We start from the raw sequence: 26845 nt of genomic DNA on the forward strand, positions 1-26845 counted from the left end.
AGTCTTTTTTTTTTTTTTTTTTTCATTTTTTTTATTATTATACTTTAGGTTTTAGGGCACATGTGCACAATGTGCAGGTTTGTTACATATGTATCCATGTGCCATGTTGATTTCCTGCACCCAGTAACTCGTCATTTAGCATTAGGTATATCTCCTAATGCTGTCCCTCCCACCTCCCCCAACAGTCCCCGGAGTGTGATGTTCCCCTTCCTGTGTCCATGAGCTCTCACTGTTCAATTCCCACCTATGAGTGAGAACATGCGGTGTTTGGTTTTTTGTCCTTGCGATAGTTTACTGAGAATGATGTTTTCCAGTTTCATCCATGTCCCTACAAAGGACATGAACTCATCATTTTTTATGGCTGCATAGTATTCCATGGTGTATATGTGCCACATTTTCTTAATCCAGTCTGCCTTTTCTAGATAATATATGTTTCCATCCATGCCATGCTTCTACTCTGCTAGTTTATCACCTGAACCAGTGAAATAAGATCAACTACCTTGATCTGTCTAGGCCCGACTTCAGAAAGAAGACCCTTTGTCCTAAGAAAAAAAGACAGCTGGCTAGAAAAACTAGGAGGCAGCTCAGGTCTTGGTGACCAAAGCACAGTGTCATATAAATTAAGAAATGAATGGCGAGGATGCCTTATGCTGGGAAGCAACCTAGTGAGTGCAGGAATATTAAGCCAGCAGCCAGGCTCTAGAAGCATCAGCAAGCCCACTGGGGACCTTGCACATAAATAAGCAAATACCAAAAGACTGAGGCAGCAATAAGATGATCTACTTTAGAAACACATCAGGGAAAACAATGCCACCATTTTTATTACTGAAATCTTATCATTTTATTTGTCCGATATTTTTGAAAAGTAGAGAATGTTCCTAAAAATAATAAAGTCATATATAATAATAGATTTTATCATAGTACTTCCCTTAGTCTAAAATACCTTCAAATCCTCTAAAATGACTATGAAAATGTATGGGAAATCTTCAAAGCAATCTTTCTATTCGGAGGAGAACATGCATACCAAAAAGATGGCTTCACATTTTTATTGAGTAGGAAAGCAATAAAACAATCCTGCTTTATAAACATATATGATCAAAATCCAGGATAATGAGAGCTTGAACTAAAAAAAAAGGCATAAAAACAAAAAGTCATGTACAATCCATAGACAATGCAACTTTGAAAATTTTTATAATACACTGTGTCCACTGAAAATCATAAATGAGGGCATATCATGCTGTCATTTGAATGTGTCACCTATGTCAATTGCAGAAGTTCACTGTTCACCACCATCTCTCAGGTAAGAGAATATGAGACATAAGCAAAGCATTCACATCACAAGCCATGCTGCATTATCCCTGTTAATGGGGAGAGTATACAAAACAAATCACCATTTTCCTAACAATATGAACAATGGAGATATGGGTCGTGCCCCTGCCCCATCATTTCTATTCTAGGTAGGCAAAAGAATAGTAACACCAGCCACATTATCTTTATGTTGGACAATTCATACTAATCAAGGAAGAAAATTAAGTAGGTAAATAAAATTTCTGAGATGGAAAATTTCACTACTCATCTAGAAAACTGGAAAGAGGTGCTCATTTCAAGAACAAGGGCAGTTAAAACAACTTCAGTTATTTTTTCACTGACAACATCTTACAAGCCATTCATTTTGCCTCTTTAAACCAGTTTTAAACATCTGAATCTCCCTTTCTCTAATCCTGAGATACTGCTTGTTACAGTGATGTCCGATAATGATTCAAACACAATTTACATCTTATAAAAGGAAAACTACACATTGTCTTTAAAAACAGTTGTTTTACTCCCAGAGATCCAGAGTTTAAAATTTTCTATTTCTATAAAACACAGAGTTCTTAGAGATGACTAGTCAAAAGGCAAAATCAACAGCATATCACTTTATTAATTGTCTAAAAGAGAGAAAATAGAACACATTCCTGCCACTTAGTCTCACTTGACTTTACACTTCTCAGTCTATCACTATTGGAATCAAGGGAAATGTTTACAAAACATAGGACCTTCACCAAACTTCATGGGCTTATATGCTTAGACAACCACAGTGGGCATCGATTCATAAAGCCACGTTACCCAGATGCCCAACTACTGAATTTTGTTAGATGAGAATCTCTAGGAACAAGATAAGCTAAACGAAGAAAACCAAGTATATCAGCTATGAAAGTCAAATGAAACACACTATTTTATTTTATTTATTTTTATTTATTTATTTTTATATTATTGTTATTACTATTATTATTATTATTATTATTATTATTATTATTATTATTTTGAGACAGAGTCTTGCTCTGTCACCAGGCTGGAGTGTAGTGGTGCGATCTCAGCTCATCGCAACCTCTGACTCCCTGGTTCAGGCGATTCTCCTGCCTCAGCCTTCTGAGTAGCTGAGATTACAGTCACATACCACCATGCCCAGCTAATTTTTGTATTTTTAGTAGAGATGGGGTTTCACCATGTTGACCAGAATGGTGTTGATCTCCTGACCTCGTGATCCACCCACCTCAGCCTCTCAAAGTGCTGGGATTACAGGTGCAAGCCACTGCGCCCCGCCTCACACTATTTTATTTTCTAAAAACATTTTTATGCTCTATGGGATACCTCAAAACTTATGTAAAATGCATTAGGCAGGAAAGACCTATCAGAATTGGCTATGGTGGGCTTTCTGATGGAACTGGTTTCAGAAAAACAGTGACGTGATTATTCAAACTTGGGTTTTACTGAAGAATTTGACATGCCTCCCTAACTGAACTGAAACATACAGACTTTATTCAGTTCAGCTCCCCCATTCCTCAGCTTCCCACTGTTGTCCTAAAAAAAATTTTTAAACAGATGCATCTTTAAAACAAAAAAGAATTAAGGTCCTCTAATGAACGAATTTCTAATTCCACCAATGCATGAAAAAAATGGTAATACAAAATATAAAAGCTTTCCTATGAAATTGGACAAGTATACATTAGGTGACAAAAGCCCCATGTCACCTATTCTCCAGTGTTGCCTTTGGCCTTTTGCAAGTAGCACTTTCATGTGAATTCAATGTCCAGAATGTGTCTATTTAGGACCTGTTTACGGTAAAATTTTATGGACCAAAGCCTATAGTCAGCTAATAACCTAATAGTCACCTGATAAACTAATAGCTAAGAGTCAGCTAATAAACTCCCTCACTCTCCAGACACCAAGGCAAAGAAACACAAGGGTTCCAAGACTTTCCCAAAGATAAGAAACTAGAAAAGGACAAGAGAATCCAAGTTCGCCCATTCCCCCAATCACTGTTATTCTCACTATAACATCACCTCGCACCAACTTCTCATCTACATCAAGTCTCCCCCATCTTCATAATTCTGCCACACTGCTGAACACCTGACAGAAATGGGACTAAATTCAGTACACAGATTCAAGAAGTTATCCCATATTCACATCAGATAAAGCCAGAGTCACCAGGTACAATGCTGAGGTAGAAGTAAAAAATCTACGCTTGTAAAGGAAATAAATTCAACATCCAATGCATTATAATTATTGAATGAACCAGCATCTCAAAGGAAGTTATCATCTGTTTGTGTCTCTGGACCTCCTCAAGTAAATACTGGAAACAGTAACCTCCAGGTGGGATGCCCACAGGCAGGACAACTAAGAGAGTCTGCTAGAATGGATTTTGAAAGAAAATATTAAATACTATTCTATTTAATTTATTTAAAGAAAGAAATTAACCTTTATTAATAATATATGGATTGATAATACATTTGCATAATTTCCAAATAAATGGACATACACTGTCCACATGGTATACATTCCATATTTTGTGTGTATGTGTATATATCTATATATGTTTGTGTGTGTATATATGTTTCTGTGTGTTTATGTTTGTGTGCATGTGTGTGTATGTGTATACACATATCCAGTATACATACTAAATAAATAAACATATTTGTTAAAGGCTGGAGGCAAAATAATCTAAGGTCAAAACAACATGAACAGTTGTTTTCCGGAGGGAGGAAGGTGACTAACCCAAAAGAGAAATTTCTGGAAAGGTGGAAATTTTCTACATAGTGATGTGTGTGTATAGGTTACACAGGTTTATCTATTTGTCAAAACAGCACAGCTGAGTCATGTATTTCAATGTAAGTAAATTTTACTTCCAAGAAAACTGTAAAAATAGTAATAATTGAGAGGCTGAGGAACCAGTAAAGGTAGAGATAATTCAAGAATGGCAGAATGTTGTCAATTATTGAACTAGGTAACTGATAGAAGGAAGTTCATCATAGTATTCTATTTGCTTTTATATAGTTATATTTTCAATAACAAAAAGTCAAACAATAAAATATTAAATGCTACTGCTTTGAAGATTCTTGTCAAACTAATATTCCTAATTCTGTATAGGTATCTGTACAGGTGTGAAGGAGAGCTACAGCAGCCTTCCAAAGTGCTTACCATTATTAGACCAACGTACATGGAGTGTGAGAAATGTCTTTCAACATTTCTCTAGAACAAAGAGACATTCATATGCAAAACTGCGCACCAAGAATATTAATCTTTAGCTTATTCTAAGTCACTGGGAGCTATAGCGAAAAAAAAAAAGTCTTGGGAGCATTTAAAAATTTCATATATAAGTAACACCTTATCAAACTTAACTATAAAAATACTGTAGTAAACAAATATAATGCATTAAAAGTTATCAAAAATCAAATACCCTTAATGAATTTAATGTAACTTCATTTCCCAAATGTTGCCAAGTAAAGTTTTCTTTTGCCACCACCCTGCAAAACAAATTCCTAATATATAAACCCAAAGGATACAGTTTTAAAATATGCTATGCTAGTGGGTTTTAACTGTTCTGCTAATCAGGGTGTCCAGCCCCGATCCCATATAAAATCAGAACAACTTTGCTTTTATCTGTTTTTTTATAATCAGCTTCAGAATAAAATTTCATTTTTAAAGATTCTGCTGCCTAAAAACATTTTTGAAAACCATTTATCTAGCCAAAAGAGGATTCGAGTATTAAAGCAAAATATTTAATAGGGCAAACTTTAATATTATTCAATGCCACCATCTGAAAAATATGGGGAAAAAAAATCAAGGATCTTACCTTTTCCCATTTGCTCCACAAGGATTTGCCCAGTTTGGTTTAATTCATCTGCTCTGGGGATTCTTTCTCTCTGTTCTTTTCTTAATGCCTGCAAATGAAGTCCCAACATAAGAATATTGCAAACTTTCTCTCAATATAATGTTGCTGTTTTAAATGTTTAAGTTTACTGTCCCTCCTACATTCTTTTTAAATCTGAAAAGGTAAATTCAAACATAATCATAGCAACGAAAAAGCATTGGTTTCTTTTATAAGAAAAAAAATGTACCTGATAATTATAAGCTCCTATCAGAAGGAAATAATTAAAATTATGTTTTAGATCCAGGATATCTATTCACATATATACCCTGAGTATGCCACGCCATAAAAATAATGGTTTGAGTCAAAAGAATTGAATGTGTTATGACAGAAGTTGCTGAACAAAAATCAACTAGCAAGAAAAAAGGATAGGCTGGGCATGGTGGCTCACACCTGTAATCCCAACACTTTGGAAGGCTGAGGGGGGTGGATCACTAGAGGTCAAGAGTTTGAGACCAGCCTGGCCAACATGGTGAAACCCCATCTCTACTAAAAATACAAAAATTAGCCAAGCGTGGTGGCGCGTGCCTATAATCCCAGCTGCTCGGGAGGCTTAGGCATGAGAATTGCTTGAACTCGGGAGGCAGAGGTTGCAGTGAGCTGAGATCGCACCACTGCACTCTAGCCTGGGTAACAGAGCAAAACTCCCATCTCAAAAGAAAGAAAACAGGAAAAATGGATAGAAATATTTTGAGGCTCAGTATTATCTGTTTGCATTAAGTCTAGGGTTTAATGTAAACTTCAAGCACAATCATATTTCATATGTAATTTTTAAATAATGAAAATAGAAAATATGCTTTAGAACCCAAACCAAAGCATTTTGTTCTTTTTTTTTTTTTCTTTGAAGCAGGTTCTCACTCTGTCACCCAAGCTGGGGTACAGTGACACAATCATGGCCCACTGCAGCCTCAACCTCCTGGGCTCAAGGGATCCTCCCATGTCAGCCTCCCGAGTAGCTGGAGTTACAAGTGCAAGCTCATGCCCAGCAAATATTTTTTTTTTTTACTTTTTGTAGAGACAGGGGTCTCCCTATGGTGCCCAGGCTGGTCTCAAACTCCTGGGCTCAAGCAATCCTCCTGCCTTGTGCTGGAATTATGAGCGTGAGCCATGGCAAGCCCAGCCCGCATTTTGTTCTTTATGTTTGAGGAATGGCTCTTAATTTCATTATTTTTTTTATCTCTATAGTTTGATATTCCCAAGACAAAATTCTTTCCAGAACTAGTAAGAATGAAGCAAGTAAAATCATGTATACACACACAAACACAAGTATATGTGCACACAACTCAGTATTTGAATTTTCTCCCATTCCTCCATCCCCAACTGATTATTTATATATTAACTATTCAAATAGTATCCATCATAATACAATCAAAACTTCTGAGCAACCCATATTACTTCAACCAGACAATCCAGAGAAGAAGCCCAATTCTAAATTCTTTACATCTAAGTGCTATCAAATAAATTCAGCTATCCTACTCTGATTTTCACAAAGTTTATTGTGACTAGGTAGAACAACCTTCTTATAGTCAAAGATCAAGGAATATTAGCAAGAGATTCTAAGAAACACCATTTACTTGTGTCTAACTAAGGATCAATGTAAAAGTCACTATCAAACTGGAGAAAAAGGCAATTGTCTGCTTTTTACAAGTTGATTTTTTGCTACCTCTTAAGATGGCAGGAGACTAGACTACGGATTCTCCACCCAGGTAATTCATCTGTTGGAACAAGATACTCCTTCACTAAATAACAATAATAATAATAAGTTGATCTTTCCTCAGTTTGCAAGAAAAATAAGGGATTAGAGTAATGCTGACATTTTCTTTGTTTTATATATTTTTTCCCAAATCTTTGGCATCTATTACTACTTGTCTGAAACAAAATAAATGAACTCTTAGATAAATATTAAATGAAACACAAAGGAACGCCAGTCACACCTTACATACTTTATCCCCCCAAATGTAGTGACAGTTTCTGCCAGTAAAATTGTTCCTGGGTCACAGGATAGACTTTAAGTTATCAATACTTTGTGGGACTTGTTCCATGAAGATCACTGTTACTACTAAATTTTCTGCCACCTGAATGTCTTTGAGAATTGAGTGGTCAGTGATCATTAAAATCATCTATCCATCTTTCAGAACTGTGAGAAGCATATGAAATGATGTAACACAGGCCCCACTTCTGGCTTTCCCAAATCTCTGTGCAGAGAAGGCTCTGATAAAGGTGCTCCCAGCTCAACCAACTTCCCCATTCCCCCTGCCCACCCAGAATCATCACACTCCTCTTCCGTGAGCCACAAGAGCTTTACCAAGTGCTGAATAAAAAGGGTGCAATGGAAAATTATCTTCAATTTCTAAGCCTGCACAGGCAGACACATAAATAGGCAGACATATAAACAAACAACAGCATAAATGCAAGAAGGGTTTTCATGGAGATATGGCCAAAGCCACATGAAGTCAAAAGATTAATCACTGAACTCTTTCTAGCGAGGCTAAGGAAAGCCTCCTGGAGTGGAGACATTTCAACCACACAGAAAGGTGGGCTTAATGGAGGGTCATTATGGACAAAGAAAACAGCTCCCTGTGCTTGGTGTGCCCTAAGCCCTCTTGCAAGTTCGAGCTCAGACCACCTCACCCTCTGGATTTTGCGATTGTAGGGAAGACACCAACAACCCCAGCCTCATCTCAATTCCCATTTCACCCACCACTTTCCAACTTAAACCTTAGATATTTATGCACATCTTGTTTTTAAAATACCCTCCAAACTCTTTAAAATAAAACTCCACTGCTGATACAAAAACCATTGCAGACTTATACCAGGTGCCCAAATAGTTAATGCAGTAATGTGTAGGAGACGTATGAGCACCAAGGACAAAAAAGCTCTGCAAGCTCCCATCACACTCTTCAGAAACACACATAAGCATGGAAAGAAGCAGGGCTAAGATCCCACACCTTTTAATTGTATTTATTTTTTACAACTCTAAAGAAAATATATTGAAGACACTTTTTGATTTAAAATAGTTTGTTGTATTCCAAAGGCAAAACATCTTCAGCATAATGTTAATATAAAGTCATAAATTATTAGATACCAGATTAAGGGTGATCTAAACTAACTAAAAAGTAGTACCACTAACTGGATCACCACAAGAAGTATTACTCACTGTACATCTCAATGATTGACAAAGAGGAAAAAAAACCCTCCTCCAAATAGGGATCTGATGACAGCTAGCATGAATGGATTCAAAATTCACTACAATGTACTAAAAGCTACCTTCTGCCTACATTTATTTTACAGGAGGCTTTTGAATTCCATAATGTCTTTATGCCAGCAGAAAATCCAGCATGATGAACTATTTTATGCACTAGGATATATGTGGTTTATGTTTTTTACCTTCAACTTCTTTTTCATTTCGGAAGTGTCTTGCATCTTCATATACTCTTTTATCTCTGTGGTCTGAATGGCAGTTTTCGATTTCAAAATCCAGTTCAACAGCTCTGCACTTATAGCATCAAACCTGTTTGAAGATTCAGAGGTAACCATTTGTCATGTTTTCTTCTATCGTTTTACTTGACTCCAGAAACAGCAACTCAAATGCTTATCAGGAATACGTTTTTTTATCACTCCCCCAAAAACAGCAACCCAGAAATAGGGTAACCATGCAAAATAAGATCATATATTTACAATTAAAAGTATGAAAAGAGTAATAATATTATAGAGTTAATAAATAATTGAAAAAAATAATTAAATAATTTGCTGTTGTTGTTGTTTTTTCGAGATGAAGTCTCGCCCTGTTGCCCAGGCTTGAGTGCAATGGCAAGATCTCGGTTCACTGCAACCTCCGCCTCCCGGGTTCAAACGTGATTCTCCTGCCTCAGCCTCCCAAGTAGCTAGGATTATAGGTGCCCACTACCATGCCCAGCTAATTTTTGTATTTTTAGTAGAGACAGAGTTTCACCATGTTGGCCAGGCTGACCTCGTGATCCGCCTGCCTCGGCCTCCCAAAGTGCTGTGATTACAGTCATGACCCACCATGCTCAGCCTTAAACAAAAATTTTTAAAACTTTATATATTAAAACAATTTTTACCTTTATAAAGAATCACTTGTATTTTTATAAATGCTTGTAGATAATAAAAACCAGATTTGGTTAGATAATCAGCAAAGAACAAGTACAGACATTACTAAACTTAACATCTTCTTTTGTTCAATATGTAATGACTGAGCCTTACTAAATGTCAGGCATTGGGCTGGGCTCTTGATATGAAAGTGAACCAGATACAAATCTCAGCTCCCAAGGAGCTTCTAGTCTAGTCTAGTAAGCAATGGAAAGTAACAGGCAATAACAAAAGAATTTGCTAGGTGCTAATCCAGGAATTCACAGGAGTGGCTTCTAATCCAACTGGGGCATGGATGGCTTCCTAGAGAACAACAGCATTACACTGAGGAGTTTCCCTTGCCAAGGGAAAGCAAAGAAAGGGAAGATCACATTTTGCAAACTGCAAGTATTAGTTAGGCGTGTCTGGAATAATGAGTACTGAACTCACAAGGGAGGGACAATTGACGATGTGGCCAAGAATCACATGGACCAGCTACGGGAAGGCCCTGCAGGACATATTAAGGAGTTTGGACTTAACTCAAAGGCAGCTGAGAGCCAAGGGAGAGTTCTATGCATGGAACTGACATGATTCTATTTATCCTATTTATCCTTTAGTGTTCACCGAGGAGAAGGCATTAAAGAGAGACAAGAGCCGAGAACAGGCTGTGGAAGCAACGGGGGTCACAACTAAGATAGTAACAGTGGGAAGGAAGACGAAAGGACAGGTTTGAGAGGAGTTGAGAAGGTTGGTCAAAACTAAAGCAAGGAGGAACAAGAGGAGCCACGATCACTGATTGCTGGCCTTCTACCCGGCCCCTTTCTAAGTGTTTTATGTCTATTATTAACTCAAGGAATCCTCACCAGCACCCTAAGAAGTATACACTATTATTATCCCCTTTAGAGATTAAGGCACTGCGCTCACAGAGGTTTTCAGTAACTCTCCCATGTAATAAAGCTAACAAAGGGTGAGGCTGGGATTCAAACCAAGACTGTCTGTCTTCTTAACTAGTACCCTCCCCACAGAGCTTCTTGGTACGTTAAGCAGTGGCACAAGTCGTTACTGCTGATTCTTGTGAGAAACTTTGCTTAAAGGTTTCTGGTGAATTATGAATATTTTATCTTTTCATCAAGATAGATTTTCCCTGTGATATGTGAGGGATTTTGTGATGCTCTAGATAAATATCTGGGGTCAAGGTATTGCTCAAACAGGGATACGTTCCTCCCATCATCTTAACAGCAGCTTTCTATTTAATATTTCAGAGAAGAGACAGCCATCTAAAAATCGCACGTTTACAATGACCTTGGAGAGTCAGTCAGCATCTGCTCTCAATATGGGCAAGAGTGACGCAACGATCACAGGTCACAGGAACAGGTATCTACATTCTAGGAAATGACTGTCCCACTGTACCTTGAGCTGGTAAAAACCACCACCACAGCAGCACCAGGGGAAGAGAAGTAGAAATGAGCCACCATTTTTTAAACATATATTTTAAACTAGGCATTAAGCAGTCATTTAAGGCCCTTGATTATTGGGGTAGTCCATTTTAAGTCCATTTAAGTCCCTTTTAAGGCAAACTAATAGTGGTTTCTAGAGCAGACAGAAGATATAAAAGGGTCTGGAAACCATGTTAATAAGAATGATTAAGGATCCCCTGCACTTTATGACAATAAAAACTGGGATATAAACACTATCTTCAAAGACTGAGGAGGTCACATATTGAAAAAGTGGCTCCATATCCCTCCAAAAGAGCTAGCACATGTAGGTAGACTTAGACGGGGCAGAATGTGAGCATAAAAATGACCTTTCTAATAATGAGATTTAACTGTAAGGAATGGATGTATTCAAGCCTCTATTTGTCCAAGAATTCACTGAAGGAATGTCTGCCTCAGTCAAGTGATGGAGTCGATAACTGTAGTCCTCGCAGCTGGTTGCCCACACGACAGACACCCCCTCTCCATAATTCTTCCTTGCTGTTGGAGTCCCCAAAACGCAACTACAGAGACTCGAAAGGCCAGATAGTTTCAACTTCCCATGCACCAGGGGATCAGGGAGAGCAGCGCAGCAGTCTGCTAATAAGACAAGGCTAAGGGTAAAAGCCTTAGAATGACAAGAATGACAAGAGACTGCAGATGGGGGGTTGCTGAACCACACCCTTCCATTAAAACAGACCTTCCCTACCTCCAGAACTTTTGTAATATGGGATCACCAATGATCTCATTGTTTAAGACACTTCGGGCACGGTATTCTCTTTCTTGCAGCACAATGTACCCTATACAATACAGTCGTGTTTAAGATTTCACAGTTATGTACTCTAGTCTTTGACAACCTTCTGTGCTTCCAAATGCACAAAGTCAGTATTGGAGAGACACGCTGCCAGATATACCTGGCAGATAATATCCACTGAGGAAATGTGAGATCTATGCTCATATTAACATTAGGAGCATCTTTTTCCTGTGCTGTCTTGGCTCCAAAAGTAAAGGTTCCATAGCTGCTGCTTGCAACTCGGAGGTACACTGGTCCTACAAGGAGATGCTATTAAGAGGCAGAAACACAGACTTATTATCAAAATAAAAACCATCTGGTAATATTGGAATGCTGCTTTGTCTAACAAAAGCTAGGTTGGAGAAAGCATATAATTTTTATTCAGGCCCAAAATAATTGCCCATTTACCCAAGCATGAGTTCTGCTGTAAGAGGGAGAGAATAACAGTACTACTCAAAGACTGTTTTGAGGATTACCTGCTGTAGTTATGTCAGGTACAGTACCTGCACACAGTATAGTTGAATAGAATAGCTGACATCAATAAAAGCTCAATATATGTCAGCTGTGATTATTCTTCTTCTAGAGATCCTGAGTTTTCTTTTGAATCAATAAGACTAAAAGAAATATTTTATGACAAAGATGGATCTTTAAGCCAAATACAAAGAATATGTTAATTAATCTGACAAAGAAAATAACAAAGGAAACAACAAAACATGAAAAAGAATAAGAGAGAAAGGGGAGAAAAAAGGACACTAGAAATGAATTATTTCCCTGAATTAAGTACTTTTTAACGGTGAGAGGAGGAAAGAGATTCACCAAGAATACGGATGTCTACCTAAAGCAAAATTGTCAAGTTGTGACAGTGAAAGAAAGAATAAAAAGACAGTCATGGACAATCATATCCTTCCAAGGAGAATGACGGGAAAGAAAGAAAGAAAGAAAGAAAGGTTCAATCACAAAGTTCTCCCAATTGAACATAGGATAAAAACACAAAATCATCCAAGAAAATTTAGATGCTTAGCTAGTGCCAACTAGAATATTCAGAAGATAGGGGCAGCGAGTGGTTCAGTAGTTGACTTTTAATAATAATTATTATTATTATGTCTAGATTTGCCTATGATTAATGATTAGTACAAAATAGGTACCAAGTAGAAAATACAGTATGTGCAATATTGGATTGAACAATTTCTATATCTCTTCTCACTTTTTCTTAACTTCAATATCCACATGGATCTGTCTCTTCTTTGGGGGAGGAGGAGGAGGCAGTTCCTGCTTAGATTTTTTTGTAGTTGCTTGTTCTCTTACACGAACAGTCTCCAAAAGGTCCTTCTGAGGAATCTGAGACATCCCCAGCTTTGCTACAGCCTGAGTCACCTGAAATAAAAGCCATCCAAAATTTCAATTTTTGTAACTGCTTCACTGAGATATAATTCACATGCTATAAAATTCTTTCTTTGAAATATATAACTTAATGGTTATTAGTACATTTATACTGTTGTATAATCATCCTCACGCTCTGTCTCCAGAACATTTTATCACCCCAAAAAGCAATCTCATACCCATAAACCATCACTCCCCATTCCCCACTCCCACCAGTGGCAACCACGCATTTACTTTCTGTCTCTGTGGATATTTTTCCCTTGTGGACATTTCCTATGAATGGAATCATAGTGCATATAATCTTGCGATTGGCTTCTTATACTTAGCATAGTGTTTTCAAGATTCATCTATGTTGTAGCATGTGTCAATACTTCATTCTTTTGTATTATCAGATAATATTGTATACATACACCACATTTTGTTTATCCATTCATCTGTGTATGGATATTTAAGTTGTTCCACTTTTTGGCTATTATAAATAATGCTGCTAAGAATATCTGTCTACAAACCAATGTTTTATGTTTGACTAATTCATTAAAATATTTTTAAGATTACTAAGATTACTTAAGATTGAAGATGTTAAGATTATTTATTGGCTAAGTGTAATCAGTTACTATGAATTAAATTACAGGATATTAAGACAATCTATTAAAACTTACTTTAGAAAACTGAAGGTGATTTTCACGTGTCAATTTTTCATCAGGTATAAGGAACCAACTTTTTAGTTTGTCTACTACTCTTTTATTTCATACAAATTAAAACTAACCTGAACATTTAAACTTTAAATGTTTACTTCATGGCACAACATATGATCTAAATCAAAAAGTACCTGGTTGGAGGAATCTTCTAGTCTCTGAACCAAAGAATCCCATCTTTGAGTCAGTTCCTCTGAGTCACTGTTGATCTTCTTAGATGCCTTGGAATTATCAAGTAATTGTCCCACATCCTGGCCAATCTCACTCAGCTGATCTAATGTTTGACGCTTCATTTCCATGTCTTCCTTCAAAATCTAGTATTTCAGATATTTATTAGATGACTCTTTTTAACAGGACTTTATCTTTCCTTCCCCAGCCAAGAATTTTAAACATGTATATTTTATAGTAAAATGTACATGCTTTGCAGTTCACTATGCTAAAAGGCAAGACTCGTGGTTCCAGATTGTTACAGGGCAGCAGTCTAATGCTAGGTAATGAGCTGTAATCTGCATTCACTAAATTGTATTAACCATTAGCTATAAAACATTAAGGGATCATAGGCTTACAACACAGATGCTGACAACCCCATCACTTACAGCCAGACGTCGAACACTGACACTTAGTTCCTTTTGGTCTTTGAAGTTGCTTGTCTGGACTTTATTTAAAGCCTCTTCTTTTTCGGTTAACCAAGCTTTCAACAAGCACTACAAGTAATAACAAAAGTTGAACTTTATCTGCAGAATCATTTGGTAATTCAATTAAATCATGCATCCAAATTTCTAACTTTTATTTTATTAGAGGCTTCACCCTTACCTGGGGATAAGAAGGCCTTCAAACACCTAAGTCTGAGGGACAAATGACCCAGAAAGATACCTTTCTTTAAAATATTTTCCTTTTCAGATTTGTAACAGAACAATCTGACATTAGCCTCATACCCAGGGAATGAAACCTAATTTTCAAGGAGATAGGTGGAGGGAAAAGGGAAAATCCAACTACGTAAGTCTCCAAAGGAATTACATTTTAACTTTCTAGAGGCAGAAGAAAGCTCAGAGATTGTCTTGTCCCAGCACCTCATTTTAGAAAGGAAGGAAAGAGAAGTCAAGTTACATGTCCCAGATCACTTGGCTAGTTAATGGCAGAGCTGGGTCCAGGGTCCACACTCCAAAACCAATGGTCTTTCCATGGCATCACGTAGGAAATCCACACTAGCATTCAAGGTTCAACAGCAGTTATGATTAAAGGAGGGAGTCTGAAGATCGCCCAAAGCCCATATAAAGATTTTTAAACTTCATTGGCCAACAATGCATGTTTTCTGAGCAGAGGATATTCAATCATGTAGAGAGATAATCCTGAAGAAGGGATGGAAAACAACTGTAGCTACACTGTGATAATTTTTCCCAAAATGTAGCATTTAGGGCAGAAACCCTTTTCTATTTAGTAGCGAGGAAAAAAACTTGGTTCTGTATTTGCAATGGAATCAATTCTTTCTCAGTGATTTTATTTATCAATTAAATATTTAACAACTATTCCTTGCCTCTGTATTTCACCCCCCAACGGATACTGTCCTCAATCTAGTGAGGCTGGTAAGATATGCACATAAATAATGATGCCACAAGACAGAACATGTAGATACTACACACACACACAAAAGGTATAGTTAAAATGTCAGATCATTGTAGAACATGATGAAAGGTCAGTTTAAAACCTAAAGTGATACAAGTGACTGAAATACTAGTACTCTATTTTTAAACTTTTTTTATCATCAAATTAAAATTATTTCCAAATTTGCAATTAGTTTACTGGATAGAAGAGTAACACAATGGTTTTCTCTAGCAATTGATGTCCTCTACTGCAATTATTACTATTACTATTATTTTTATTTTTTGAGACAGAGTCTCACTCTGTCACCCAGACTGGAGTGCAGTGGTGCCATCTCAGATCACTACAACCTCTGCCTCCTGGGTTCAAGCGATTCTCCTGCCTCCATAGCCTCCCGAGTGGCTGGGATTACAGGTGCCCACCACAGGCCTGGCTAATTTTTTGTATTTTTAGTAGAGACAGGTTTCACCATGTTGGTCTGACCTCAACTGATCCGCGCGCCTCGGCCTCCCAAAGTGCTGGGATTACAAGCGTGATCCACTGTGCCCAGCCTTTCTCCTGTCATTACTGAAGTAAAATTTTAACTATTCTATGAGACTTTTTGGCCTAAATACAAGGTTCACAATAAACGTAAATATTTATAAAGTGAAATGTAAATATTTGTAAAGCGAAATGTAAACATTTCAGAAATCAGAATCAGGTCCCTTTGTGATTCCTAAGAAGAAAAATATGACCACAGATTGAGGGAGGGGGAAGTAGTCATTAACAATTTATATTTGGACAAATTCTGCAACCTACATTTTAAGATGTACTATCTGCCACCATATTTAGTAAGCCACAAAACATCATACACTTGTGTTTTTTCCCCTGAAGAGAATATAGTTGCTTCTTATAGATGGAAATGAAATGCATTTAAAAGAATCAAAATGGACACTGAGAGATGTGGGAATAGAGTATTTGCTTTTTTTTTTTTTTTTTTTTTTGAGAGAGAGTCTCACTCTTGTCTCCCAGGCTGGAGTGCAATGGCACTATCTCGGCTCACTGCAACCTCCACCTCCCGGGTTCCAGCAATTCTCCTGCCTCAGCCTCCTGAGTAGCTGGGATTACAGGTACCCACCACCAGGACTGGCTTATTTTTATATTTTTAGTGGAGACAGGGTTTCACTATGTTGGCCGGGCTAGTCTCGAACTCCTGACTTCAAGTGATCCACCCGCCTCAGCCTCCCAAAGTGCTGGGATTACAGGCGTGAGTCACCCTGCCTGGCCAGTATCTACTTATTTTTTAAAACCACAATTGCTTGGCATTTGGGGAGAAAAGTTTTGTATTTTGTTTCAATGGTTGCTTTTCTGGAAAGACAGAGAACGAGCAAAGAGCCACCACTCCTACTGAAAAATTAAGGTGGCAGCTTGTACAACAGGTTCATTCGCTGTGATGACAGTGAAAAAAATATGCAATTAACCCAGTGTTAAATCAAAGGTGTTGCTAAATAATATTTTCTCATTAATTTCAATACTTGTTAAAAATCAAGAAAAAATCTAGGGAATTAAAGTTCACAATGTGTTGAGTGGATTCATTACTCATTATTTACTCAGCACAAACTATATGCTAGGCATTGTGTTGATACAAATTCAAATACATCACCCAACACAAATCCACTAATCATGAAAATAGCATATCTAAGTACTAACATTCCAAGTAATTGAAAACAGGTCAAATTAATGGAGCCAAATGACATAATCTCTGTGAATAAGCTTCATGATCAGTTATAAACTGGATAGAAATTTGATCTTTAAAATAATTATTTATATATTTTCCTTTCAAAGAAAGGTAAACAAGGCAACTTTATTCTAATGTCACAATAAAAGATGGGTTACTTTTCACCATTTATTTTGCCCCTTATGGAAAACAGTTTCATACCTGTTCTTCCAATAATTCCTGCCACAATATATTGATTTCTTGTAACCTATTCCAGCGTTCTTCAGTCCAACGGCATACTGCTGTCCAGCGCTCACCAAGTTTCTAGGAAAAGGAGAAACCATCCTTTGTCAACACAGCCTTAAGAGAGTTATCACAATCCTTGAAGAAATTCACGATTTCCATTGTTCTTTATTATAGCGTAACAACTTATAAAAAGTATTTTTATAAAAATTGCTTTAAAATAATACAGACTAGGCCTAGAAATGTATGAATCAGAAAAACTAATTTCCATAGAATTGAACAAATGATTTTACATAGCTAGAAACTAACATAACTAGAACTCTATACTCTGAATCTTTGACTCCAAACCTGCTCTTTCTATTTCATTGTGGTTTTTATGAGAATATGATATTTTTACATATTATTAAAAAATAAAACAAACATATCTACTTTTTGTGCTTCAAATTTTTCAAATTTTTAGCTAAAAAAACCAGCATGTCTGTTATATTCCTTAACTCTCTTTTACATGCCAAGAAAATTTTCATCTGTAGTACCAAAATTACGAAAAATGTTTAACTTATAAAAACTGTTTTGAATAAGAGAATTTTTACGAGACTATAAAAAAATCAAATGATTTGTTCTGTTTACATTATGTGATCCATAAAAAAATTCCCCATAAGTTACATAAACTAGCAACAGAATCTTACTAGTATCAGCAATACTAAATAAATTTTATTAATTATAAAAAATCACTCTTCATGATTATTTTCTCCCAAAATCATTTTATTACAATTTTATAAATAATGATCAACAAATGTTAAAATTTATTTTTATACTATATACATGTGAACAAGAATTATTTAATTCATACTATACTATTTTGATACTTAATATGAGAATAAGCTTTTCATAGTACAAAGGGGGAGAAAACTTAAGAGCCAGAAGATAGATTTCCAGTCTCAGCATGATAACTCATTGTCTATTTAAATCTCCAGAGGACTACTTAACCTCTCTGAATCTCAGATTCCTTACTGCTAAATAGTCAAGGCATGAATACTTAGCTCTCAGGTTATAATAACTAACTACTGCGTATAAGTCTTAGAACCACTGGCTGACTAAATATTACAAAAGCAAAAGGACCTCACGTGATGAAATTACAGTTTGGATTTCCTCACTTAATGAGGCATCATATTTAAATAAATTGGCAATGTCTTACCAGAAAATCCAAGTATTGTTCAAATGAAATACCAATAAATTTATTTGTTAAAGACTTGTAAAGATCCACTATTGCCTTTGTGCAAAAAGAAGCAATTATGGGAGGTTTCCAAAACTGTTGTTGAAATTCACATATTAATCTACCAAAAACACTGAGATATTGAATCCTACTAGGTGAAATTCTCAAACTTTACTATGCACATAATTTTTCTCACATTGCAAATTCACTGCATCCCTCCCTCACCTAGATTTAGGTAGTGGGTAGAGCCTAGGAATCTACATTTTAACAAGCTCCTCAAGTGCTTCTGAGAAGAAGTCAGTGGATCACTGAATAAGATCAGTTCCTGTGTGATATGGTTTGCCTGTGTCTCCATCAAATCTCATCTTGCATTATAACTACCACAATTCCCACACTTTTTGAGAGGAACTTGGTGGGAGGTAATTGAAGCATGGGGGCAGGTCTTTCCCGTACTGTTCTCATTATAGTGAATAAGTCTCATGAGATCTGATGGTTTTATAAAAGGGAGTTTCCCTGCACAAGCTCTCTCTCTTTGCCTGCCACCATGCATGTAAGACATGACTTGCTCCTCCTTCCCTTCTGCCATGATTGTGAGGCCTCCCCAGCGATGTGGAACTGTAAGTCCATTAAACCTCTTTTTCTTCCCAGTCTCAGGTTTGTCTTTATCAGCAGCATGAAAATGGACTAATATAGTAAATTGGTACCAGTAGAGTGGGGTGCTGTTGAAAAGATACCCCAAAATGTAGAAGTGACTTTGGAACTGAGTAACAAGTAGAGGTTGGAAACATTTGGAGAGCTCAGAAGAAGTCAGAAAAATGTGGGAAAATTTAGGGTACCTGTGGAAGAAATTTCTAAGCAGCAAAGCATTCAGGATATGACTTGGGTGCTGTTAAAAGCATTCAGTTTTATAAAGGAAACAGATCATAAAAGTTTGAGAAATTTGCAACCTGACAATGCAATAGAAAAGAAAATCTCATTTTCTGAGGAGAAATTCAAGCTGGCTGCAGAAATTTACATAAGTAACAAAGAGGCAAAAGTCAATCACCAAGACAATGGGGAAAACATCTCCAGGCATGTCAGAGGTCTTCACATCAGCCCCTCCCATCACAAGCCCAGAGGCCTAGGAGGAAAAAATGGTTTTGTGGGTTGGGCTCAGGGTCCCCATGCCTTGTGCGGAGGTACTTGGTGCCCTGCATCCCAGCTGCTCCAGCCATGACTAAAAGGGGCAAAGGTACAGCTCAGGCCATGGCTTCAGAAGGTGCAAGCCACAAGCCTTGGCAGCTTCCATGTGGTGTTGAGCCTGCAGGTACACAGAGGTCAAGAATTGAGGTTTGGGAACATCCACCTAGATTTCAGAGGATGTATGGAAACACCTGGACGTCCAGGCGGAAGTTTGCTGCAGGGGTGGGGCTCTCATGGAGAACCTCTGCTAGGGCAGTGCAGAAGGGAAATGTGGCCCAAACAGAGTCCCTACTGGGGCACCACCTAGTGGAGCAGTGAGAAGAAGGCCACTGTTCTCCAGACCCCAGGGTGGTAGATCCACTGACAGCTTGCACCGTGCACCTGGAAAAGCCACAGACACACAACACCGGCCGATGAAAGCAACCAGGACGGGGCTATTTCCTGCAAAGCCACAGGGACAGTGCTGCCCAAGACCATGGGAACCTACCTCTTGCATAAGCGTGACCTGGATGTGAAACATGAAATCAAAGGAGATCATTTTGAAACTTTAAGATTTGACTGCCCCACCAGATTTCATACTTGAATGGGGACTCTAGCCCTTTTGTTTTGGCCAATTTCTCCCATTTGGAACAGATGTATTTACTCTTTGCCTGTACCCCCATTGTATCTAGGAAGTAACTAACTTGCTTTTGACTTTGCAGGCTCATAGGCAGAAGGGACTTGCCTTGTCTGAGATGAGACTTTGGACTGCGGACTTTTGAGTTAATGCTGAAATAAGTTAAGACTTTGGGGGTGGTGTTGGGAAAGCACGATTGGTTGTGAAATGTGAGGACATAAGATTTGGGAGTGGCCAGGGGCGCAATGATATGGTTTGCTTGTGTCCCCATCCAAGTCTGATCTTGAACTGTAACTCCCACGATTCCTACATTTCAAGTGAGGAACCCAGTGGGAGGTAATTGATTCATGGGGGCAGGTCTTCCTCTTGCTGTTCTTGTGATAGTGAGTAAGTCTCACGAGATCTGATGGTTTTAAGAAAGGGAGTTTCCCTGCACAAGCTCTCGCTCTTTGCCTGCCACCATCTATGTAAAATGTGACTTGCTCCTCCTTCCCTTCCACCATGATTGTGAGGTCTCCCCAGCCACATGGAACTGTAAGTCCCTTAAACCTCTTTTTCTTCCCAGTCTCAGGTATGTCTTTATCAGCAGCGTGAAAACAGACTAATACACTGTGCTTCCAAATCTTGTCATTATGCACAAGGAAGCTGGGGACTGCAACCAACCCCACTCATTCACCCCAAGAGCTGAAGTAAAGGAATCAATACTTGGGTACTCCTGTAGCCCACACACTGTAGAACCCCAACTGGGAAGTACAACCAAAGGTAGGTTTTTCTACCCTTCTGGATAAAGAATGAGAAAGGACATGAAGAACAAGGGCAATATGTAATTGGGTCTCAGACCACAGGTCCCTCAGGATTATCCAACTTTACAGCACCCTTACCTGTAACTGGTCTTCTAGGATAGCTGTAGCACTCTCACCACTGTTTTCATCAACAATGACCACCATGTGAGTTAGTGAATTTACTTTCACCTGTTCAGCCTCAAGATCACTTTGCAAACTCTAGAGAAAAAAATGAAGATAAACCATTATTTCTACTTTCCCATTTACCTATCTAAAATGCACTCAGTTGTCAATAGTAATTAAGGATAGTTAATGAGGCATCATATTTAAATTTCCAATCATTACCCTAAGTGTTCTACTAATGAAACTAATCCTATTATACATCCTTACATTCCATTATCAACAAAGGCAGTTTGAGGATGCAGTGTTATAACAGACTGCAAATGGAGATATCACCACTTTTATTCAAGTTCTGGCCCTCCCTCAGAATTTATAGCATAAAGGAGTTGAGTGTCCATACTAGGAATTAATACAAAAATGTAGAAGTGGTAAAGCAAAAAAGTCCAGCGCTTAAATAAACCAAGTCAGAGATCATTTTATCTAGTGTAGGACAGTATAAAGAGATAAGTAGAATGCTACATGACAGTCAAAAGTTACTCTGATTAGCTACCCAGTAAAGCAGTTAAGGAACTATGGACACCTTAGATTCTCTCACCTTTTCCATGGGAAGAGCATAGTCAATTGGATACATGTGTACAGAAAATGTATAGGCTGGGCGTGGTGGCTCACACCTGTAATCCCAGCACTTTGGGAACCCAAGGCAGGCAGATCACTTGAGTTCAGGAGTTCAAGACCAGCCTGGCCAACATGGTGAAACCCCAACTTTACTAAAAATACAAAAAATTAGCTGGGCATGGTGGCACACGCCTATAGTCCCAGCTACTTGGGAGCCTGAGGTGGGAGAATTGCTTGAACCCAGGAGGCAGAGGTTGCAGTGAGCTGAGATTTTCCCATTGCACTCCAGCCTGGGTGACAGAGCGAGACTCCATCTCAAAAAAAAAGAAAAGAAAGAAAATTTATTTAAACACTCTCAATAATGTTCTCAAATGCTTCTCAGAGTTGTGTTTAATGTATCCCTAAAGTTTTACATATCAGTTACCTCAATGTTTCACTGATCAATAAAAGTCTTCAATTTACAGAGAGCAAATTTTATTCTATCTTTCCTTTTCTTGACTATGAAAAGTTTATCTCCTAAACTTGTGACCAAATTAAATTGCCCACGCAATTTTGGTTCCTAACTTAAAGGCCCTGACGCTTTCCTGGATCAGAGACGAAGAATTTGCTCTTCACCCACACACCACGTGAACGACAACATGCTTGGGTTCTTAGCCACTTACAGGGTCAAAAGAACCCTTCTCCAATTGTATGAAAGCTACGTACTTTCATAAGAAAACTGCACATCACATATAAAGTTTTACCCTGCCCTTTTATCCCTGGCTCAGAAATGTCTCATCCCCATCAATTCCACCCTGTGAGCTGCTAAATGAAGAGAACCCTGAAGAAGTGTCCCAACTTCATGTTAATGATAGACGTCATCAGCCTCTGAGATGCTAAGTGCTGCTCTTTCCTATTTGATAAGGTATAAAAGAAATATGAGACAGATTTACTTTATGTTCTTCTAGCAGCTTTTGTAGAGATTTTACATCATCGTCCAGGGGGCAAGTTTCCATCTTCTGAATGCGCTCCTCTGTGAGTGTTAACCAGGCGGAGAGCTGCTGCAGTTGCTTCTTCTGCAGTTCCATCAGCACGTCGTGCAGCCTGTCCGTGGGGAGCACAACATTATTCCTACAAGCCTTTTCCCTTTGCAAAGTCAAATATACATTCTGGGCACCGGAGATACAGGGCAAGGGAAGACACCTTGTCTAAACATTCAAGGTAGCATTTAGTCTTTAAATATAGAAGCCAGGAAAGTAAACTTTTATTTTTTCCTAAATGGAGTTCCTTAAATGCAGACAAAGAATGCAAATAGCAGCACCCTGTATTCATATCAGAATCATTGTTTCTTCAATCAGGAATTCCTGCTTATTAAATAGGCGGAAGTGGCAATGAATGCAGTTTGCTCCTTAAGACACAATACATGAAATAAAATAAACCATGAGAAAGCTTTAAAATAAAAGTCACAAAACGGAAAAATAGATCAATGCTACATAGTCCTGTCTTCACACCAAGTTAATGTTTAGCTGATTTTAATATTGCAAATAAGTAACTGCCCATATGAAATGTCTTTTCCTTTTTTTGGAAACAGTCTCACTTTGTTACCCAGGCTGGAGTGCAGTGGCTGAAATCTCAGCTCACTGCAATCTCCATCTCCTGAGTTCAAGCGATCCTCACACCTCAGCCTCCCAAATAGCTAGGATTACAGGCGTGGCCCACCATGCCCAGCTAATTTTTGTATTTTTAGTAGAGACGGAGTTTCGCCATGTGGCCCAGGCTGGTCTCAAACTCCTGGCCTCAAGTGATCCACCCGCGTCAGCCTCCCAAGTGCTGGGATTACAGGCACGAGCCACCACGCCTGTCCTCTTTTCCCTTTTTGTTAAGTTCTGTATTCCAACTTTTACCTTTTGGTATGGCTAACATATCAAAGGGGAAACAAAGATCATGCAGAATTCCAGCAATATTTCCCATAGAGTCTTACTTTTCCAAGGCAAGTTCTGTAATCATCTTGCTTTCACAGACATGCAGACATCTACTAGAGCTCAACTGTGCAAAGCAGCCTGTGGAATTAAGTGCATTTCTTGGCTTTCCACTCACCGGGACTGTCTGTCCATACTCTCCACCCTAAGAGCCTCCCATCTAGCATTCAGCAGGGTCATCTGTTCCTGAATCTCAAATTCCTCTTCGTCTGACAGAGCTCCTTGTGTTATCAGTTGGTTGCCTGCCTGCAGGACGCTGCCCACACTGCTCTGGTGTGCAGTCAGTTCCATCATAAAAGCCTAGAAAGGGACATTGTTATAATTTGTGAGCTACTCAGTGCAAAAAAAAAAGAAAGAAAGAAAGAAAACTGAACAAATTGCTAATGCCTAACCTAAATGTCAGTGATGCAGAAAAAGGTAGCCTAGTAGAGCACAAATAAAATAGACATTGACCCCATTTTTTAAGCTCTGAAAATAGGAATAAACACCTGCCATAAGTTAAAAGAGAAATAGCTCGAAGCAAGGAATGTTGCATCTGATAATACCAGCTATTTTAAAGTAAATGCTGACTATGCTACTCATTGATCATGAACATGGAATTCTAAATAAATATAATAAATAAAAGGCCGAGTGTGGTGGCTCACACCTATAATCCCAGCACTTTGGGAGGCTGAGGCAGGTGGATCACCTAGGCCAGGAGTTCAAGACCAGCCTGGACAACATGGTGAAACCCCGTCTCTAACCAAAAATACAAAAAATTAGCCAGGTGTGGTGGCACATGTTTGTGGTCTCAGTTACTTGGAAGGCTGAGGCACGAGAATCGCTTGAAGCCAGGAGGTAGAAGTTGCAGTGAGCCAAGATCGCGCCACTGCACTCCAGCCTGGGTGACAGAGTAAGACTCTGTTAAAAAAAAAATTATATATATATATATAAAATAAAATATCATACTCACCCAAGAGGAACTGTTTAAAAGATATTACCACTTATATTATTTTCTATCCAAAACAATAAATAAGATCTGTCAATTAACATACCGATACAAAAGAAAAATTTAACCAAAAGAAATCTCCATATAGTGAAATTCACTATGCTGCAATATAGTATGTCCTCAAAGGGGCAGGAAACTTTTATGATATAAAAAAATACAGGAACCCTGGGTATGACATTTGTTTAATCATGCAATTAAAAAGAATAATCATTTCCTAGGGAACACTCAAATCTTAAAGATTTGGTGTATTGGTTCACTCCTTTGCCTTTGAAATATAACAATGCACTTCAGAACTGAGCAGTACTATGCAATGATTTTCATCAGTGGCTCTCCAAAACACACAAGGAGACTAAAATCTAAAATCTAATTCTGAAGCACAGTTTAATCACCCATACCAATTTTGTAACAAAGCACTATTTAAATATCACTGTTCCTGAAATAAACCATTGACCTTTCCAAAGAACAGAATTCGGCAGATAACAAATAGGAGAGTAGAGTCCCTGATTAAGGCTCAGGTCCCATGGGGGACACACCCTGCTAAGAAACTACAGATATTTACTTCATGGGTTGCAAACTGGTCTTTGACTTCTTCAACATCATCAGAAATATCATCCTGCTCCTGGAAAGTGTCCTCGGCAGAAAGCAACCAGGTCAGCACTTCCTCCAGTGCTATCTGATAGCTGTCCAGATCCATGTCAACCTCAGTGACAGTGCTGGGGGTTTCAGCTCGGGGACTCTCATGCTCCTCCTCGGGTGCTGTACTCTGTAAAAACGATGCCAAGAAAAACCCACACTTATCATGAAATCAAGAGGTGTTCAGCAAACTCACAGTGTATGGCGAACCCAAAGTAGACACCACTCTGTCTTAGGCACTAATCCAATTCTCAGGAGCCAAATGGGCACTGCCATGAATGAGTCAGAAGCATGCAGTAAGTGCGCTAGGGTAGCAAAGAGTATAAAAGCAGCATGCACTCATGAATTCTGTACTCAAGGAGATTCTAATATAGTTAGGGACAGAGAACCCACATGAATCACTTCTGAACAGAAATTGAAAAACAGCTATTAGAAAAGTAAATGCCATGGTCCCAACAAGGCATGATATTTGAGTTCAACAAAGGCTAAAACAGTCAAGAAAGTTTCGTAGAGGAATTGGAATGTGTTAAGACTTTCCTGTAATTTAAAGAAAAAGAAAGGTGAGAATTCTGCTTTGACCCTTAGGTAAATTGCTTTTGCTGAACTGCATTTTAGCATTGCATTTTAGACACTAAAAGACAGCCACACAGGCTGTTGTACTGATTGTATTTTTCTTAGGCAGTTGCCCTCTGGTTTATCTGATGGCCTTTTAGGGCTCATGGAATAAATTTCTTTCAACCTCTTTCTAAATAACTGAGTATTTCCATACATACTTTAAGAGCTTATAACCAAATTGACTCTCTCTAGTTCTTTTGTTCCCTTTCAGAGCAAGGCTTCTTTAAGACTTGCCTACATTCTGTCTCTACTTTATCAACTCTCATGCATAATTTTTAAGTAGAATATTTCAAACGTACAGAAATGTATAGAGAACAATACAAAAAATGCTCAGGTATTTAACAGCTACGGTTTGGTAACATTCTCTTTAACTTCAACTTGCTATTTGCCCCATGACTCAACTGAAAAGGCTTTTACCAATGTCATCAATAACCTTCCCATTGCCAAACGGACCTTTCTAGCATCATCTTCAGGGTGACCATATAATTAACCAACAAACTAGAGTATTTTTGATGATAACTGCTCGAACAACAAATCTAAACCAGATTTGTAAGCCCAAAGAGCTGGCCACCCATGTTCCTTGCTTCAGCCCTCAGTAGCACTCCTCAAGGCTGAGCAACTTCAGCTTTCAGAAGCTTCTTTCCCTGCTTCTGTGACACTGCCCTGGTTTCCTCCTGGTTCAACAGCAGCTGCTGACTCATAAGTAATGAATCTCCTCAAAATTAAGTTCTAGGCTCTTTTTTCTCCCCTCTATATACTCTGTCTGAGTAATCTGATCTACTCCTATTGGATTTAAAGAACCACCTAGGAGTCTGGATTCCAAACTCTCATATCCCCACTATTTTCACATCTCCACTTCAGCGCCTCCTAGGCATATTAAACCATGTCCATATTCAAACCCTTCACTTTCTTCCAAAGCTTGTTCCTCCTCAGGCTTCTCCATCTCAGTAGATGGCTCCTCCCTGCAA

General features: G+C 38.3%; 1 protein-coding gene across 6 annotated transcripts in view; it reads right to left on the reverse strand.

Annotated features, from left to right (window-relative positions):
* The window catches only part of LOC116463082 (utrophin), a 565754-nt gene that overhangs the window by 397401 nt on the left and 141508 nt on the right, over positions 1 to 26845 (reverse strand). For all 6 annotated transcript variants that reach the window (XM_032146039.2, XM_032146038.2, XM_032146037.2 and 3 more), the window contains exons 9-18: positions 25189 to 25392; positions 23760 to 23941; positions 22616 to 22766; positions 21048 to 21167; positions 17135 to 17236; positions 14214 to 14321; positions 13752 to 13931; positions 12747 to 12916; positions 8576 to 8699; positions 5114 to 5201 (exon numbers count right to left, since the gene is read on the reverse strand). In XM_032146039.2, the coding sequence (XP_032001930.1) occupies positions 5114 to 5201; positions 8576 to 8699; positions 12747 to 12916; positions 13752 to 13931; positions 14214 to 14321; positions 17135 to 17236; positions 21048 to 21167; positions 22616 to 22766; positions 23760 to 23941; positions 25189 to 25392 (1429 nt within the window). The remainder of the gene's footprint in view (positions 1 to 5113; positions 5202 to 8575; positions 8700 to 12746; positions 12917 to 13751; positions 13932 to 14213; positions 14322 to 17134; positions 17237 to 21047; positions 21168 to 22615; positions 22767 to 23759; positions 23942 to 25188; positions 25393 to 26845) is intronic.

Source organism: Hylobates moloch, unplaced genomic scaffold (assembly GCF_009828535.3).
Source record: "Hylobates moloch isolate HMO894 unplaced genomic scaffold, HMol_V3 SCAFFOLD_27, whole genome shotgun sequence".
Classification (NCBI taxonomy): Eukaryota; Metazoa; Chordata; class Mammalia; order Primates; family Hylobatidae; genus Hylobates; species Hylobates moloch.